This window comes from Stegodyphus dumicola, chromosome 10 (assembly GCF_044657685.1).
Source record: "Stegodyphus dumicola isolate Sdum_Otavi_A_Nest chromosome 10, ASM4465768v1".
Lineage (NCBI taxonomy): Eukaryota > Metazoa > Arthropoda > Arachnida > Araneae > Eresidae > Stegodyphus > Stegodyphus dumicola.
The window spans coordinates 180,085,734-180,102,818 of record NC_140777.1 but is presented as its reverse complement, the minus strand read 5'-3'; the positions used below and the strand labels follow the sequence as shown (position 1 = coordinate 180,102,818).

The window sequence follows — 17,085 nt, the reverse complement described above, 5'->3', positions numbered from 1 at the left end:
AGGTAGAAGAGTGTTTTGTCCCCGATTACACGAGCATTTTCTGTTCATATAAAAGTTATGTCATCATTTGAATAAATGTAATTTATAAATTAAATATTGTAAATAAACATTGTTGAACATAAGCAAAAAACTTGGTGAATTACTACATGTAAATATAATATATATATACCAAAGTAGAAAGACAACATGAACTAGAGAGACCTTAGTGGTCAAGAATTTTGCGCATTGAGCTGCAAAATTTTAAAAACTTTTTTTCGAAGAAGAGGAATGTTTAAGGGGTGTTGGAACTCCAAAAGCTTCAAAAAATTGTGATTTCGGATTTTTGCATTTTCAAATTCTCTACACTTTAATCTTTCTAAAAATACCATTCTTTAATCTCTATGAATATTAGAACTGTAAAAAAATCTAGTTTTAATTTCTCATCTACTGCTTTGATCAATGAGGATTTTTACATAAAAACGCGTTTTTCTCCAAACGTGATTTTCTTGTACTCGATGTACCTTTTCTCAGGAACTACTGTTCACAGGTATCTAAACTTTTTATGCCTTATTTATTAGGTTCCCTAATATTTACTGAAATGAGCTCTTTGTAATAAACTTAGAAAAAAAAAAATTAAAATTTTTTTTGTGTGAGAAAAGTGTTAAATTTTACTATGCCTAACAAAATATTCTGTAATTTACTCTAAAATTCAAAATGCTTCAAAAGCTCATTTCAGTATAATCAGATAGGTATACTATAATTACAGAAAAAAATTCAAGCTTGTACCTACAGTAGAATTTGAGAAAAGGTACATCGAAAATGGCCAGTTTAACATTGTCGGTATAGGGGTCTCTGATACCCCTTAAAACCTAATGCTAAAAATGTACATTTGACACTGTAGTTCCTGAGTAAAAATGTTACATCATGTAACAACCACAAACAGTACTAAAGAAGTAAAAGCTATCGCGTAAAAACTTAATGTAAAAATTACAAAACGAGATAACTTCAAAATCAAAAAGGGATGACCCTTTGAGCGCAATGTTAAATCTAAAAGCGTTCAGATTTTATATGAATATATATATTTTATATTTGTATATATATATTTTATATTTTATAAGTAGATATATATATATTTTCATTTTATTTGTTTAAAATAATACTAAATTCTGCTTCGAAAAGTGTTTTAGATTTGTAAGCCAAAGGTTATACGAACTGCTTTCGTTTATTTAAATAAAATAAAATTAATTTTTTAAAGGTTGTTAAAGAATATTTATTTAAAACCGAGAAAGCTGAACAGAAAGTACTCCTGGTGCTTACAAATCAGACAGCGATTGTGATTAGAACTCAAAGTAAGACATTTAAATTTAAACCAAGTAGAAACTAGACAAAAGCTAGGCAGAGATATTTAATATGAAAGTTGGCTGAAGTTTGACCGGAGTGAAGACATTATAACCGCAAGTTTAATGCACTGTCGAAAGCCATGATGACTTGTCTTAGAGACTAGCAATCCAAGCAACGTGGCCTTCCAACAGGCAGAACACGCTCCGTCTGAATCATCTTAAACCTTGCTTAATACACAGGCGACCTAATTTTCATTCTTGGCAGGAAACGGAAATTGAGGAGTGATACTAAATAGTTTTAACATGAAATAACTGGTTCTGTAAAATAAACCTTACAAGTTAGCAAAATGAATCAATTCATGAATAATCAAAAACTTATTCAAACAAACAAATATTGTTAAACATAAACACTAATTTAAGTGCCTTTACGCCGCACACATTTTTTTCCTTTTGGCCCTTTTTAAAAAAATGATTATCATAATATACTATGTGTAAGGTAAATCCTAATTTTGAAACGGTAGTTTTGAGTTCATAGCACTTTCCTGTCTAAGTTCAGCTTAAAATTCCTTACCAGAATGAGGTTTTAGAATAGCCTTGAATGTAAATGAGTAGTAGAGAGTATTTAAGTCAAAGTTCACTGACTTCGAGAGTGGGAGAATTAGGATTCCTGAAAAGAGGGCGTTTGGCTTTTGACTACGTCTCTCTAAGCTCTTAATACGCTCGGTAATATTACGTGCCCTTGTGAGCTAATTTAATATTACGGGCCAACTAGTTTAGAAATTGTGTTAGCTTCGGCTAAATCTTTTTAGTTTGTCATTAGTTAAGTTCTTATATCTTACGTTTTGAGTTCAAGCCTAAGTGGAGGCTTTATTGTACGTCCTGAGAAAGGGGCCATCTGTGAATCTCTATTTTGAGCAACCATGGGTAATTAACCCTTCTTGAGTTTACATTTCTGTTTTTGGACTTCAGCGATTATTTGCTTAGTAGTTCACTAGTTTCCTCAACGTTTAGTTAATATATTTAAAGGGGGAACATTCATATATACTAAGGAGATTTTAAATAATGCATAAAAACTATTAAAACTGTACCTAAAAAGTCAGTACCAACTTAGGGATTTCATGAGTATTTCGAAAAGAGTTATCTCTCATTCTAACCAAAATAGCTGTCGCTGTTAAATTTCTGTTAGTGTTACAATTGAAATACAATATGCTTTACATCAAATTATTGAATTTTTTACCTATTGTTGTCTTAATATATCTCTTTTTAGGAGAATCTATCATGAAATCTTGGCTTGCTTTATAAGAAGAATGTCCATGGACAAAAGGGAAGCTTTGATTCTTGAAATGTGCGCTATGTTCTTCTGCAGCGGCGAAAGAGATTTGTCTAATTACATTGAGAGTATGTGTTACATATGGAGATCCATTCCGGATGTTTACATTACACTCGAAGAGATAAAACATACGCTTTTTAAGTTCTTGGATATCGAAAATGACGAATTTGTGGAAGAAATATGTCAGGAACTCCAGAGGCGGGGGTTTAACGGCTTTGAAGTCAAACAAGAGACGAATAGCGCTCAGACAAGCGAAGAACCCGAGAGCGAGATAGGCGATTTTTTGTTTGCCGATTCACATTTATCGGAAGAATATGATAGTCCTGACGATCGGCTTAGTGTGCGTGATTATTTCGGAGATGCGAAAAGATGTTCAAGTGATTCGAAGTTCCAGCTGCTGGATGAACAATTTTGTACAAATTCACTGCTTTCCAAAAATCCTGACAGCCTTATCTCTCTACCAAGAGGTGTGTTTCTTCCATATAGGTTTACAGATACATACTATTTCCTTCGAGGTGTTTCTTTTAACTTAATTCTTTTCACTAGCGTTGTAAACTCCTTGATTGACCCTGACAAACCCACATTTCAACCGCGCTGCCAGTTTGGCCGTAATCTAAGCAAGGCAGAAGAAGTATTGGCTCTCACTTCACAGCGCTCAGAAGAGCCTGACGATCCCCTTCATGAGCCAAGGAATCCGTTGCAATGCTCTCGAAAAGCGGCCACACATTCTATAACTCAAAATTCACAATCGACAAGAGATATAGAAAATAGAAATTCCCTGTCTTCTCAAGCGCCAAAAAATTATGAGATGTCTAACTTTGAACTAGGAAATTTATCTGAATCACCTGCACACAGAGAACAAGGAACTGGAAAACTTTTATTTAGAATAAAGGATCAAATACACGACTTAAGAGGCCTGATCAGAAAATTGCTGATTCATAAATCCCGATTGACAGAAGATTCTCTCCCTCAAGCAAGACATCTGCCTAAAGGCAAAATCAGAAATTCATCGATTTCCAGTTCAAAGTTACCGAAAAAACACGACAATTTTATAATTCTCCCAAGTCTGTTGCTGGATTCCAGAAGTGCGAGCAGGAGAAATTCACGTGGTTCTCATTTTCAGTTGCCAGATAAAGGATCTCGCATTACCCCTCCAACGAAAGTTCACTTTCACTCAAAAGTGGCAGTGAGGTACGGAGCTACTTATAATTCCTATTTGCCAGAAGAAACTCTTGATCACCCTAATACAAATTATCCGTTTTCTCAGGTGGCAGAAAATTCTGAGATCCCTTTCTCTCGAGCCAAGAACGTAGCCGAATCTCGTATCAGAACTGTAATGGCTCGCATTTGGACCCTACCAGGACTTTGGAGCACTGAACGCCTGCTTGCTCCAAAAGACAAACTCACAACTATGGTCAGAGATTCGCTGATTCGTATTTTGCAGTGGACGGAAGATTCTGCAAATCCATATATTCAAAATTTACAATTACCAGAAGACCCCAACATTCAAAGAAGCAGCCTATTTCTCTGTAACCCAGATGATATGGGAGAAGTACCGAATCACATTTTAACGTTTCCTGACGAGCTCGACGCTATGTATCCAACGGACAACCAATTGTTTCTTTCGTTTACTCGAGAATTGAACAGGAATAATCCACAATGGACAGAAGACCCACTCTTCGACGAAGCCGTTCGAACTATGGAAAATATGGCCCGTCTCGCATACCATCAATGGCTAGATGAATGGCATGCAACCTCTACAGACACTCAGGTTCGAAATTTCGAATTGCCGAAAACGACTGACCATGCCGGCCACCAACCTAGGCGTCTATTACACTATACCCGATGTGTGATCAGGGATGCACTGATTCTCAATTCGCAGCTACCACAAGGGATTACACTTCTCAACTTACCCGAGCGATTGCAATCATATTTAAAACTGGAACTATAAATTTTTCCTTCGTGGTGTAATCTTCATTCGAAAGCGTTTCACACGATGCATTCGCTTTTATAGTTTGTCCAGAAACTTGTTTTGCAACATTGTTACATAGATGTATGCATTTTCTTTTTGTAATAAGATAATACCATTAAATTTTTCAATTTTCAATATGTGCGTCTTTATTACGCTTCCATGCACACACATACACACGCTTGAACCGTTCTCATTCGGAATTCAGTCCTGTGTGGATACATGTACTCTTCCAACAATAAAATCGCAACACCAAGACACATAATCCTTAAGCTTGTGCAAATTGGGGATATTGTACATATTGGTAAGACATACAAATACAGTAGAGTTCCAATTATCTGAATCATCAAAAATTCGGATAATGGGATTTTTTTCTGAAGTAAAGGTTCTTCGTACATTTAGTTAGTTACTCAATGTACCCTATGTTGGAAATGGGAGAAAAAACTATTCATACAGAAAAATAGGTGTTAGTTAATTAAAATGAAAAGGCAACACTTTTACGTACGTACATCTTATACATCTGTACAGTACTTAGAAGTGAGGAACGTCCTTGTTTGCTGAACATCTCGGTCAAAGTAAAATGTTTGACGGACACCGTACTTCCTGTTAAAATTTCTTAGCTAGCCGTTACTTGCTTTGTAGGTTGAATAACCAATCTCCTGAGCTAAGACGTTAGCTTTTTCACAAAGAATCGGACCCGAAATTGGATTTCCCACAGAACGTTGTTGCAAAAACCACTTGAAAACGACATCTTCTAAATTTTTGCTTCTTGCTGCATTCCCCCCCCGGGGGTCGACGTAGAGTACTCTGCGCAGTACTGGCTAGGATCTGTACCTAGGCAGTCTCGGCCACGGGGGTATAACATTTTTGAACTTGGCGGTTCCCGATGGTCCATGGGGTAAGTCTATACTTGCTCTTCATGGGCCGGGAGGTGTAAGTCCTTTCCACCAGGGTAATGGTAGCCAAATAGCAAACCGGACCATTGAGAGTCTGGTCACTGCTGTCCTTGGAATTCCATGTAAAACCTAAGGAGAGGGGCATCCCGTGTACTGCTGGCAGGTAGCCCAAATCAACGGCCAGTCATCGACCCTAAGTTGTCATCGCCCACCCCACCGTGGTCTCGGTCCAGCCGGGACGGTGGTCTTGACTGGTCCGTGTTTAGCGGTGGGCTAGTTGATCGTTGAGCGATCATCAGAGGGTACCATAAAATTGTGTCTCGGGGGTGTGGGACCCTGGGCCCAGCAGGAGTTTTCAATGTCATCGTTGTGTGACGCTTACTGGTTTTAGCAGTTCCCAGAATGTGATTGGGTTCACGAACTGTGGTATAAATCTTAGTTAGTTCTTGCTGCATTGATTTTCTTGAAGAACTTCCATCCTCGTTTTCAAGCAATGGCACGAAGTTTAAAAATGTAAGTTTGTTCGTTTCAATGCCTGAAATCGGTGTTTGCCCAACACTATGTTTGTAGGCTTAATTCTTTTACAGTAATAAAATTTTTAGCCCCTAGCTTTAATCAGCAACATGTAGAAATTCAAGTGGTATAAAATCCTCATTATGAATGCATTTTTTTTTTTTCAGCCACGTTCAGAAAGCAGAGCTACTTATTTTTACCTACTGCTGGCATGGCCAGACCAAAGACTATCTACGTACACATAACAATACATATTCTTTGCAGAAACTGTGGCTTGTGAGCCGCTGCGTGTACTCTAAACGCACTCGTTGAACCCCCCGGTTGTATTTCAACCTAAGCCTTATTGGTCAGTTTACCATGAGAACATGTCTTTGAATTCTATTATAGCGAAGGGTTGTTTACTTTGTGTTTTATTTTGGATTTTTTGGGTGACTTTGTAGATCGATTAACTTTGCTGTTTATCTGTGGTTAAAATCGTGTCTACATTTTAACTATTTATTTTCCGAGCTGTATTTGTTTTTATATAAACTGAAATTTATATATCATCACGTGAAAATAGATGATACTTTATCGAACCTACCCGATACATTTTCATATCGTATTAAAGGATAGTGTATTCAGACTAAGGGAACTTGTGGATGAAAAATACTGCTGAGGTAAAGACAAGCTGGTTTACTTTATTTCAATATTTAGAAGATATGAAATAATAATTTGATGTTGACACCAAATACTGAATGCAGAAAATGCACTTTATATCCTGTTCCGTTGCTTGCTGGCTATTTATGTTAAAATTTTGAAATTAGTGGTTTTTACTCGTATATTAAATTTTGTAAGTTGTCAGCAATATAAACAAGCAATAATATATCTGAAATAAACTAACTGAAGCTAGAAATATCGTCGTGGTATTACATTTTAGAAGCAAACGCATTCTGAAAGCAGCTGTAAAATTATTGTTTCATTCCTATTGTAATAAATTCCAATCAATTGATATGCTTACTGTTAATTTTAAGCACACCAGAAATCCATCTAACAGTTTATTCAAACGTAAATTTACCTAATTTCTTAATAGCTAAAACATGTGTATTTTCATCAAAACAGTATATGTATATTTATTGCAGGATTGGGTTCACATTTTGTTAGATGAGAATTTGATCACTTGTTCGGTATCAGCAGTTGGAAAGAACTTTCCCTTCAAAAATCGGATGTGCGCACTACATGACTTCCTTGAACGGAATATTAAATTATACGCATTTTTTCCTGCATTTCATTTAAACTTATTGAACTGAATTAAATCTACTCCGTCGACAGCGTATCCTATTGATATATTCTGTTCCTTCGATAGCGCAACAGAATAAATGCACTCTTTAAAATTCACTATATTTATTTATAATAGCGATACTCTGGGGCTAGGTTCAGTTAACAGCGTTACATCTCATTTATTTTATAACTCAGAATGCAAAAAAATTATGTCATCTGAATTACCTAATCGTTGCCACATGTTCCATTTAAATACTAAATGCAGAAAAGAAATTAAACAAGTAAAAAATAAAGTTTTTCACAGACGATTCCACTTCTTTCCTCGAATTTCAGTAGATGTATTTCTCATTCAATTAATTGAGTTCTTACTACGGGGCAAGGCAAAAATAATAAAAACACAAACTATCTTCATTAAAAATTTAAAGATATACAGAAATATAAAACACCGAATACAGTTAAAAAATTAAAGAAAAACAATTTCTGCAATTAAAATTACAGTTTCTAAGCAAAAATAAGCTATTCGGCGAGCGAGCAACAAGTGCAGTTTAAGTTTATTTTCTCTAGATTGACAATAAATCCACTATTCTGCTAAGTTTTAATTGTAAACAAATATGGCTGCAATGGTAAACAAAATTAGGCCTAGCCGAACTTAAACCTCTTTTAAATTGTTGATAATTCTACAACTATAACATTCAGGTTAATTAAAAGCATAAAAAACTTAACCGGCAGATAAGAACAACACAGTCCAATTATTTTTAAAGAAAAAAATGTCCAACTTACAAACGTATAAGAATAAAGAAGTTCAGCTCACGGAGACGAGTAACAGAATGGATATATATATATATATATATATATATATATATATATATACTATTAGTGCTATGGATTGCAACCAGAATAGGAGATTGCAACCATAACATGTAGATGCAGTCCTGCATACAAAACATGCAGTTTTGCATACAAAATTTCAACCTTCTGAGGCTACTCGTTCTTGAGTTATGCGATATATACATACGTATGTAGGTACAGACGCTACGAAAAAAATCCCTTCAGAATTGATTTTAATTCAGTTTTATAATTTTTTGGAGATAAAGAGTCCTTTATTCTGTGCTTACGTACAGATGTCGCGCAAAAACATCGTTTAATTGCATTCGATAGCGGTCAAAATGGGTATTTTCGTTGAAATATGATGCGTGAAATCTTTCGCGATTACAATACTTCGTACAAGGAAATAAAAATGGGCGCATTTGAACTGACACAGCTCTAACGGAATAGAACCCACAATACTATGAGGCAAAATACAGGTTCTATACAACACAAAAAAAAAGGAGAATACAGGCTGTCCACCAGTAATGGAGACCAGAATTAAATGGTAAGTAAGAAAATATACCAACTTCTTATTCTATGCATATAGAATAACTTCCAATAGAAATTAAGGCTTGATTCACATAAGTCTAAGAACATTTTAATGTTAATATCTTCTCTACATATAATAAAAGAAAGAGTCTGTCTGTGTGTGTGTGCCTTTCGTTCGCGCTGCGCGTAAGCTAATAGACCCACGGCTACGAAACTCGGTACATAGGTGCATCTAGACAAGAGCCAGTGCCCCTCGAAGCGACTTTTTCGAATTCGAATTTTTTTTATTTTATGTTTTGTAACGAAATCGCGTCGTTTTGAGACATAATGGGATATAGGAAAGCGAGATTTTACTCTACGCACTCCATTTTCACATCGTCATGGAAAGTAGGCACTTAGCTATTTTACGAACTTAAAATAAATTTCGCGTTTCAATAAATCAATTAATAGTAGATAAAATCAGGTTTTGTTATTACCTTGTGATTATCTGCACTTCTACCGAAAAGTTGACAAAAAGTATTTCTGAGACAACTCACCATGTTGTCAAAGAGTATTTGTGTATCAATTCGGATATGTGCACAGCAGCCACCCCCCCCCCCGCCAAGCTATCAATTTCTACTACAGCTATATTTGCAGATTGTGATCTCCCCAGTGGATATTTCAATGTTTCAGCATAGTGGTAGACTGCATTGCCGCAGTTTTCATTGTCTTTGGTGAAATCTTGGACTTGGATATGTGCATGCATGGCTGAAAAAAATGACAAGTGTGCGTCTTGTATGGAGAAAAAAAAAAAAAAAAAAAAAAAAATTGTAAAGTAAACAGACATTTATAGCGAATCAACGCAAAATGCCAAAAAGAAATTAATAATCTTTCTGGACAAACTGTCTCTTTGGACTTTAAACATGAAAGCTGTCCGATTTTGCATTACGCCGTTTTTTTTACCGTTTTGCTTGTTACTTTTATTCATGTTCTTCGCCATAAACCATAAAATTCAATTTAACAGTTATATCGCAAAATAATTTTAAAATGAAAGTATTTTTAGAATTTACGATACACAGTCTCGCGCGCTGGAGATATTCCCCCAACCCGTACAGTGTAGCCCGCTTTGAAATCGTTGAGTTTGTTAATCGAAATTTCGTTAAAGTGTTACAAAATATGAAATCGATAATAAAACAAATTCCAAATTTGGGCTTCCAGATGCCTATATTCGAATGGAGGACTATGTTATTCAAAATTCCATGGCTCTAGGTCCCGATTTTTTATCACAATGCGAGAAATATATTTACATACATTTCTTCATTATTTAATTTCTTTAAATATAACACTGGGCTCTAATATTTGGTGGCAACACTTTGAAAAATGATGCGCTGTTTATAGTCAATCGGCGCAAAATGCTAAAACGAAACTAATAGCCGTTCTAGGCTAAAAAATGTCCCACTAGATGCATTTTTGAAATAAATGTACTAAAGATACCCAAAGAAACATTTGTGTCCAATGTCGGCAACAAGTTTGTCACTTTTTGGTGGAGGTATAGATAACTGGAAAGTACCAAAAATAAATGGTGCAAACTTATGCGCGCAGCTGTTAAAGCATCTGCTAATTTTAACATCCAATTGATACAGTTAAAATCAATTGTTATAAAACGTTTGTCTACTTCAGGATTCAATTTCTTAACTGCTAGCAGAAAACCGTTATCATATTTAATGGTGCATAAGTAATAGCGTGTGGCTCAACGGGTATAGTGGTTAGCGTCGCTGAATGCCGTGCCGAAAGGCTAGGATTCGACTCCCGGAGAAGGGCACGTCTGTTTGTAAATGTATAGTGTCTGTGCGACATGGGAGAACTCTAAAAATTTGGCGAGCCGAAAGTCCTCTCGAGAGGTTGATAGTAGGGGAAGAAGGGTAGCATGTTCGGATCCTTCCATCTGGGTGCTTTCCATCAAAATTGGGGGTGGAACTGAGCAAAATCGCACCCTCAACTTGCAACGTCAGGTGTAAACTTGCACTGAATTCGTAGGCTTCGGTTGACTATAGGTCAGAAGAGTCAGCATTAGTAACAACAACAAAAACAAGCAATTTCAGTGTTGACTGATCGTACCGTCTTCATAAGTAATGAAAACATTTGAGTCTATCAGAATTTTAGCTGCATTTAAAAAATGAGTTCAGAGTCTTGTCTGAAAAAGCAATATTAGTGTTGCTGCCTTTGTGAACTGCGCATCGATATGAAACAGGTATCAAAGATACAGATAAAGTATATATATACAGGTATCAAAGTGCAGAATTTACGGACTCTTACTATCTCTTCCCTCTTGATGGTTTGCTAGTCACGTAAAGTTACTGCTCAGCATTAATTTGCAAGACACAGGTTAGGCCTAAAACGCTCCTCCATGGAAAGTGTTCCTAAAAGGGCCTCCACAAATAAAAACGTTTGAGAATAACTATTTTAGCACAACTTCTTTGCACAATTCAACCACTAAGCATAGAAACAGCATTTACATGACTGGACTTTTTGACTGTCGTATTCGTTTATCTCAATATGCCAACTCAGATTTTCCCCAGATATGTTACGCTATCTTTTAAGATTGATAATACTATTCATATCGGGCATTCAATAGAACGCGCGTTATAACGAGCATAGATCCGATTGTACGATTTCACCATACCTATTTTAGATTCCAGATACACAGATATCAATTTCCAAAAATCGGAGAAAAGTTAAAAACCTTTAACTCTTAACTATTCAGATAAACAATTTTTTCTTAAAAAGCGATGAAAATGTAACAAAGTTTGTTTTCTTTCTTTTTTTAGCCCGAAGGGTTGGCGATTTGCGTTGAAAACTTTAAAGGTCCAGTTCACTTTTCAAATTGTTGCCACCCAATATTATCGCCCTGTGTTATCTTTGAAGAAATTAAATAATGAAGAATCTGCATAAATGTGTGTATGTTTCTCGCATTCTGATAAAACAATGGTACCTAGAGACATCCAATTTTGAATGACGTAATTCTCCACCGAATATGGGCATCTGGAAGACCTAATTTGAAAGTTATCGATTTCATATTTTGGAACACTTACGAATTTTTGACTAAAAAACTCAAGGATTTTAAAGGGAGCGATGGCAACATTGTACCGGGGAGGGAAAATATCTCCAGTGCGTGAGACTGTGTATCGGAAATTCTATAGATATACTCTCTTTAAATTTATTTTGCGATGTTGCTTTTTAATTGAATTGTGAGTGAGAAAAACGAGATATTTAATAAATAAAGGTAACACAGAAAACGTTAAAAAAACGCCTCTTTGGACGTAATGTAAAATATGAAAGCTTTCAGATTTTATTTTTTATTACTATTTTCTTTTTATGCTGTCTTAGATTAATCTGAAATGAAACTTTGTTTGGTTTGCTTTATTTGACTACAGCTAAGCACGAAAGGGCTATCTGTCTAAGGAAAGAGATGGCATCGCGAAGAATTTTCTAAAGAAAACTGGTTTGTTTTCATATTATACAGGGGGGGGGAGGAAAAACGAAAATGCCCATGCTGCCAATCCCATTTCCCTGGAATAGAACATCTAGCGTTCAGGGACTTATTCGCCAAACATTTCATTAATTTGCAATTCATAGAACTCTTCTGTCGTCATTGGCTCGTCATCATACATATTTTCAGTCTCGAATTCTGTATTGTTACAATTACTACTAGAACCTTCGTCGTCATTTTCACTTTCAAAAACAGTATCATCTTCCGTGCGTCTAGTTCGTTGCTAATACAACATTTTTTAAATGATTTTATAATAATTTTAGAGGGACTCTGTAATTAGTTCGTCACATAATTTAAGTCATGAAATTACTTCAAGTAAGTGACTTATTTGATAAGTCGTCCAATTTGAATGCGGGAAGAAAACAACTGCATTATATAAAGAAATTTTTGAACTTCCGATTCTTTTTTTTTTTTTTTTTATGGCCGCGCGTATAAGTCGACCCCCCCCCCTACTTTGAAGTCTTTTTTTTGTCCAAAATATCTCAACTTATACGCGGGTATATACGGTACAAAAAAAAAAAAAAAAAAAAAAAAAAAAAAAAAAAAAAAAAAAAAAAAAAAAATCTGATGTGTACACCACATGACTTCCTTGTACGGAATATTAAATTATACGCATTTTTTATTGCATTTCATTTAACTTATTAGATTGAATTAAACCTACTTCGCCGACAGCGCATAAACCACAATAGAATAAATGCATTCTTTAAAATTCACTTTGTTTACCATAGCGACACTCTGGCGCTAGGTTTACTTAACAGTATTATATTTCGTTCATATTATAACTCAGAATGCAGAAAATTTATATCATTTAAAGAATTATCTAATCGTTGCCACATGTTCTATTCAAATACTATAACAAAGCTAGAATGATGTATAAAAGAAATTAAGCAAACAAAACAAAAAAGAAACAGTTTTCACTTCGCGACAAGGCAAAAATACATAAAAACTCAAAATATCTGCTTTAAAAATTACGAAGTAAATCTTAAATACTTATTTCCTCGAAAAATTCCAGAAAGGATTAAGCATGATTTAATTCGCAATAATAAATGAAGGCGTTATTTTTGTGTTGCGAAGCTTAGTCTCTCTAGATTGGCAAAAAATCTACAATTCTGCTGTTTCAAATGTAAACAAATATGTCCGCCATGTTATTTAAAACTTAACCGCACTTAAAGAGCTTTTAAATTGTTGATAATTGTACAAATATTGCTTCCAGAATTACGAAAGGCATAAAAACTTTAATCGGAAGATAAAAACAACATAATTCAGTCATTTTTAAAGCAAAAAATGTGCAATTTACAAACTTATAAGAGTAAAGAAACTGAGATTACTGAGCCGGGTAACAGAGTGGATATATTTATAAATATATTTATATACGTTTCGCGCGGCAGATTGAAACCAAAATACGAGGTGCACATCTACATGTTATAGTAGTCTTATCTACAAAATTTCAACGTTCTGAGGCTACTCGTTTTTGAGTTATGCGAGATACGTACGTACGCACGCACGTACGTACATACGTTCGTACAGACGCCACGAAAAATTCTCTTCAGAATTCATTTTAAAGCAGTTTTTTTAGTTTTTTTTTTTGGAGGAAAAGAGTCTTTTATTCTGTCCTTACGTATAGATATCACGAAAAAACATCGTTAAATTGCATTTGAAAGTGGTCAAAGTGGATATTTTCGTTGAAATATGCTGCCTGAAGCTTTTCGCGATTACAATACTTCCTTTTTACTTCGTACGAGGAAGTAAAAAGAGAGAGAGAGAGAGAGCTTAATTAAAAATTCTGAAAACGCTAATTTTCGCCCTTGTTTCTCGCAGTGGCAACAATGCTGATATCAGCAACAATGGCTGTGCGTGCCATAACACAATCAGAGAGAATTATATATTTGATGCGATTTCATCAAAAAAACATAAAATTAAAAAAAAATCCTTCTTTAATTCCATACACTTTAAAAGTCTTCTGAACTCTGTCTTGCTATTGCCACTTATTTTTGTTAAATATTACAATCCCATTTATCACAGACATGTACTATTATTTATATAATTCTTTAATTCCATACACTTTAAAAATGTTTAGAATTCTGTCTTGTTGTGGTCATTTATTTTTGCTAAATATTATAATCCGATTTATACTATTATTTATAAGTTGTTATAAAATTAATTTTTACAGCACGTGAGGTAATTATTTGTAAGTCTTATATTTAACTAGCAGCTACGCGGCGAGCCTTCGTCTGGCTTTTAAATGTACTGGGAAAATGCCTGAAGGGAATACCAAACGTTAAATTTAAAAACTGCGCAAAATTTTACTCTGCAGAACAACTTCATTAAAAAAAAATTCAATATATATATATATATATATATTACATATACCAAAATTACAATGAACTAAGCAATATCCCTTAATACAAATATTAATTATATTAATGAATAAATTAACCAACTTCCCGTTGCCTTCTCTCAACGAACGTCCAGTGTCCAAGAGAAACATTCAATTTAAAAACTGCACAGAATAATCGGCCTCATTTTTCCGAGTGGCAACAATGCTGAATTTCAACAGTCGGCAGTCCAGTATACAATTGAATGAAAAACTGTTGCCAAAACCACATTTCCAAAAGAATGAAACTATTCAAAATGATGCGATAAAATCGAAAATATGAAATAATAATAATAAGAAAAAAACTCATCGAATTTTGAAAAAATCGCTTCGAGGTGCACTGGCTCTTGTCTAGATGCATCTATATACCAAATTTCGTAGCCCTGGGTCTATTAGCTTACGCGCAGGACGAACGAAAGGCACACAGAGAGACTCTACCTTTTATTATATTACTAGCTTTTACCCGCGGCTCGTTGATGTCCTTAAATAAGTTTTTAACTCCACGTAAATTTTAAAAATACACTCCGCGTAAAATTTAAGTACTGCTCTTCTTGAATATCTATAGGGCCCCGGATATTTTGTGTTTACGCGAAGTGTATTGTCATGAAATCTAGTAAAACTGCCTGTGCTTAAATTGCCCCGGCTCCGGTACTTCTCAATTTTTAAGATAAAATACAATTCTAGCCGGAGCCCTAAATAAAATAAGCTCTGGTACTTCTTTTTATAAAATTGAGCCACAATTTCAAGGAAAAAAAAAAAAATTAGAATTCCTAACGTTTTAGTTTAACAATAAGCAGATCTTGCAATACTCTATTTCCCTAGAAATACGAACTCATGAGAACATGAGACGTTCAATTAAAGTCCCCTTACTCCCATGCGGAAACCTTTCCCTTTAAGAAGGGCAATAAATTTCGGGCAGTTTGTGAGATTCTTTGATCCTATATTCTCTGAGTACCGAAGTTGTCGAAGGCGCGTGAAAAGTGTTGCCGCGTCGTCAATCAGAGATGTGCAGTTGACGTACTAAGTAGACAATGGCTTTGTATGTCATATTTAAACGAAGAATAAGGTCGTAGATCTCTGAATCGGTGGCGAATTGATAGAAAATATGTTGATGCTTTTGCTCTGCCAAAAGGTGTTTTGATTGCGTATTTCAGATTGCCAAAATTTATAGTTATTTTAATTTGCGATGAACTGAGGGAGTATTTGGAGCCACATTCAGAAAACAAAAATGCAATTTCTACTGAAAGAAAGGTTATACTATTCCTGAAATTATAGATGTAAATTGTAATTGTATGCTTTAAATATGTAGAAGATAATAAGTTTATCAAGCACATAAACCTTCTTCATTTAATACAAATATAGACATCCGATAAGCTTCTACTCGATTTATGTGCAGCAAGAATTACGTTTACTTTAAAATCTAACAGTTGAATACCTTATGAAAAATACTGTGAACACAAAAAGGAATGTCGTTCATTATTACGCGAAATTCATACTTCCGTAAAATAAAAATTAATATATATATATATATATACATATATATTTGTAATAATAAAATTCCATAGTCAAGAATACACTTAAAATTTTAACTGTATGTTCTTTTCATTTTTAATGGCGACGTTCTCTTATTTGAATGTACGTGGGATTTAGTCAAGTTGTTTTCCCCGCCTTTTCTACACGTACAGTTATAGAATAGAAGTTATAGAATGTTCTGGAAATATTTAAAGCGAACTGGATTGGCTGACGTCATTTCTTGGTAGCTCTGCCTTTCCAGAGGCTATAAAAGGAATATCGGGGCTTTTTCTTAAATGTCACGATGCAGTAAACTTCATACAAAAAGTTATTAGTAATTGTTTTTATTTATTCCGGGTATCTGATTTTTGTAACTGTTATTTCTCCTGAATAATAATAAATGGATCCTGTTTTTTTAAACTTATCGTCTGATTATTTAAGCTACGACTAAAGCTGATACATCACAAGGAGTCGGCAGGAAAGGTGTACCCAAAAGGAAAATAATTCCAATGGAAGAGAAAGAACTTTTTAAGTGCAAGTTGTGTCTGTTTTTTGCGATTGAAGAATTGTGAATTGTGATACAGCTTTGTTATCGCATTTTGAGCGCGTCTCATAGTTAGAACCGCATGATTTGGATATCGTCTGCTGGAAAAAAGCTGAAAAATTTCAATTTTTTATGCTTTGTTTTTTTTAACAGCACACAAACGAACGGGTTTGGTTTATTAGATTACGGCAAAGCACTCGAGGGCCATCTGTCTTAAGGTAGGGATGCCTTCGTGGAGGACATTTAAGGGAAACTGGCTCGTATACACGTTACACATGGGGAAAACCACGAAAACACCCATGCAGCCAGCCCGTTCGCAGGATTCGAACCTCGGACCGAACTACCAGTGTTCAGCGACCACAAACGAACAAGATTAAATAGTGTACTCAACAGCCAAGTAAGAACATATTTTAAGAAATTATTTTTTCTCAGTGTGTGAACTAAGTTGCTACGGCAATAGTTGTTTTAAATATATTATGTTAAAGT

General features: G+C 34.8%; 1 protein-coding gene across 1 annotated transcript in view; it reads left to right on the top strand.

The window, feature by feature from the left end:
* LOC118182833 (uncharacterized) overlaps positions 1-4,756 on the top strand; it is a 47,529-nt gene extending 42,773 nt beyond the window's left edge. Inside the window, exon 2 of the mRNA XM_035352228.2 lies at positions 2,587-4,756. Within this exon, the coding sequence (XP_035208119.2) occupies positions 2,587-4,600 (2,014 nt within the window). The 3' untranslated portion in view covers positions 4,601-4,756. The remainder of the gene's footprint in view (positions 1-2,586) is intronic.
* Positions 4,757-17,085: the final 12,329 nt, after the last annotated feature.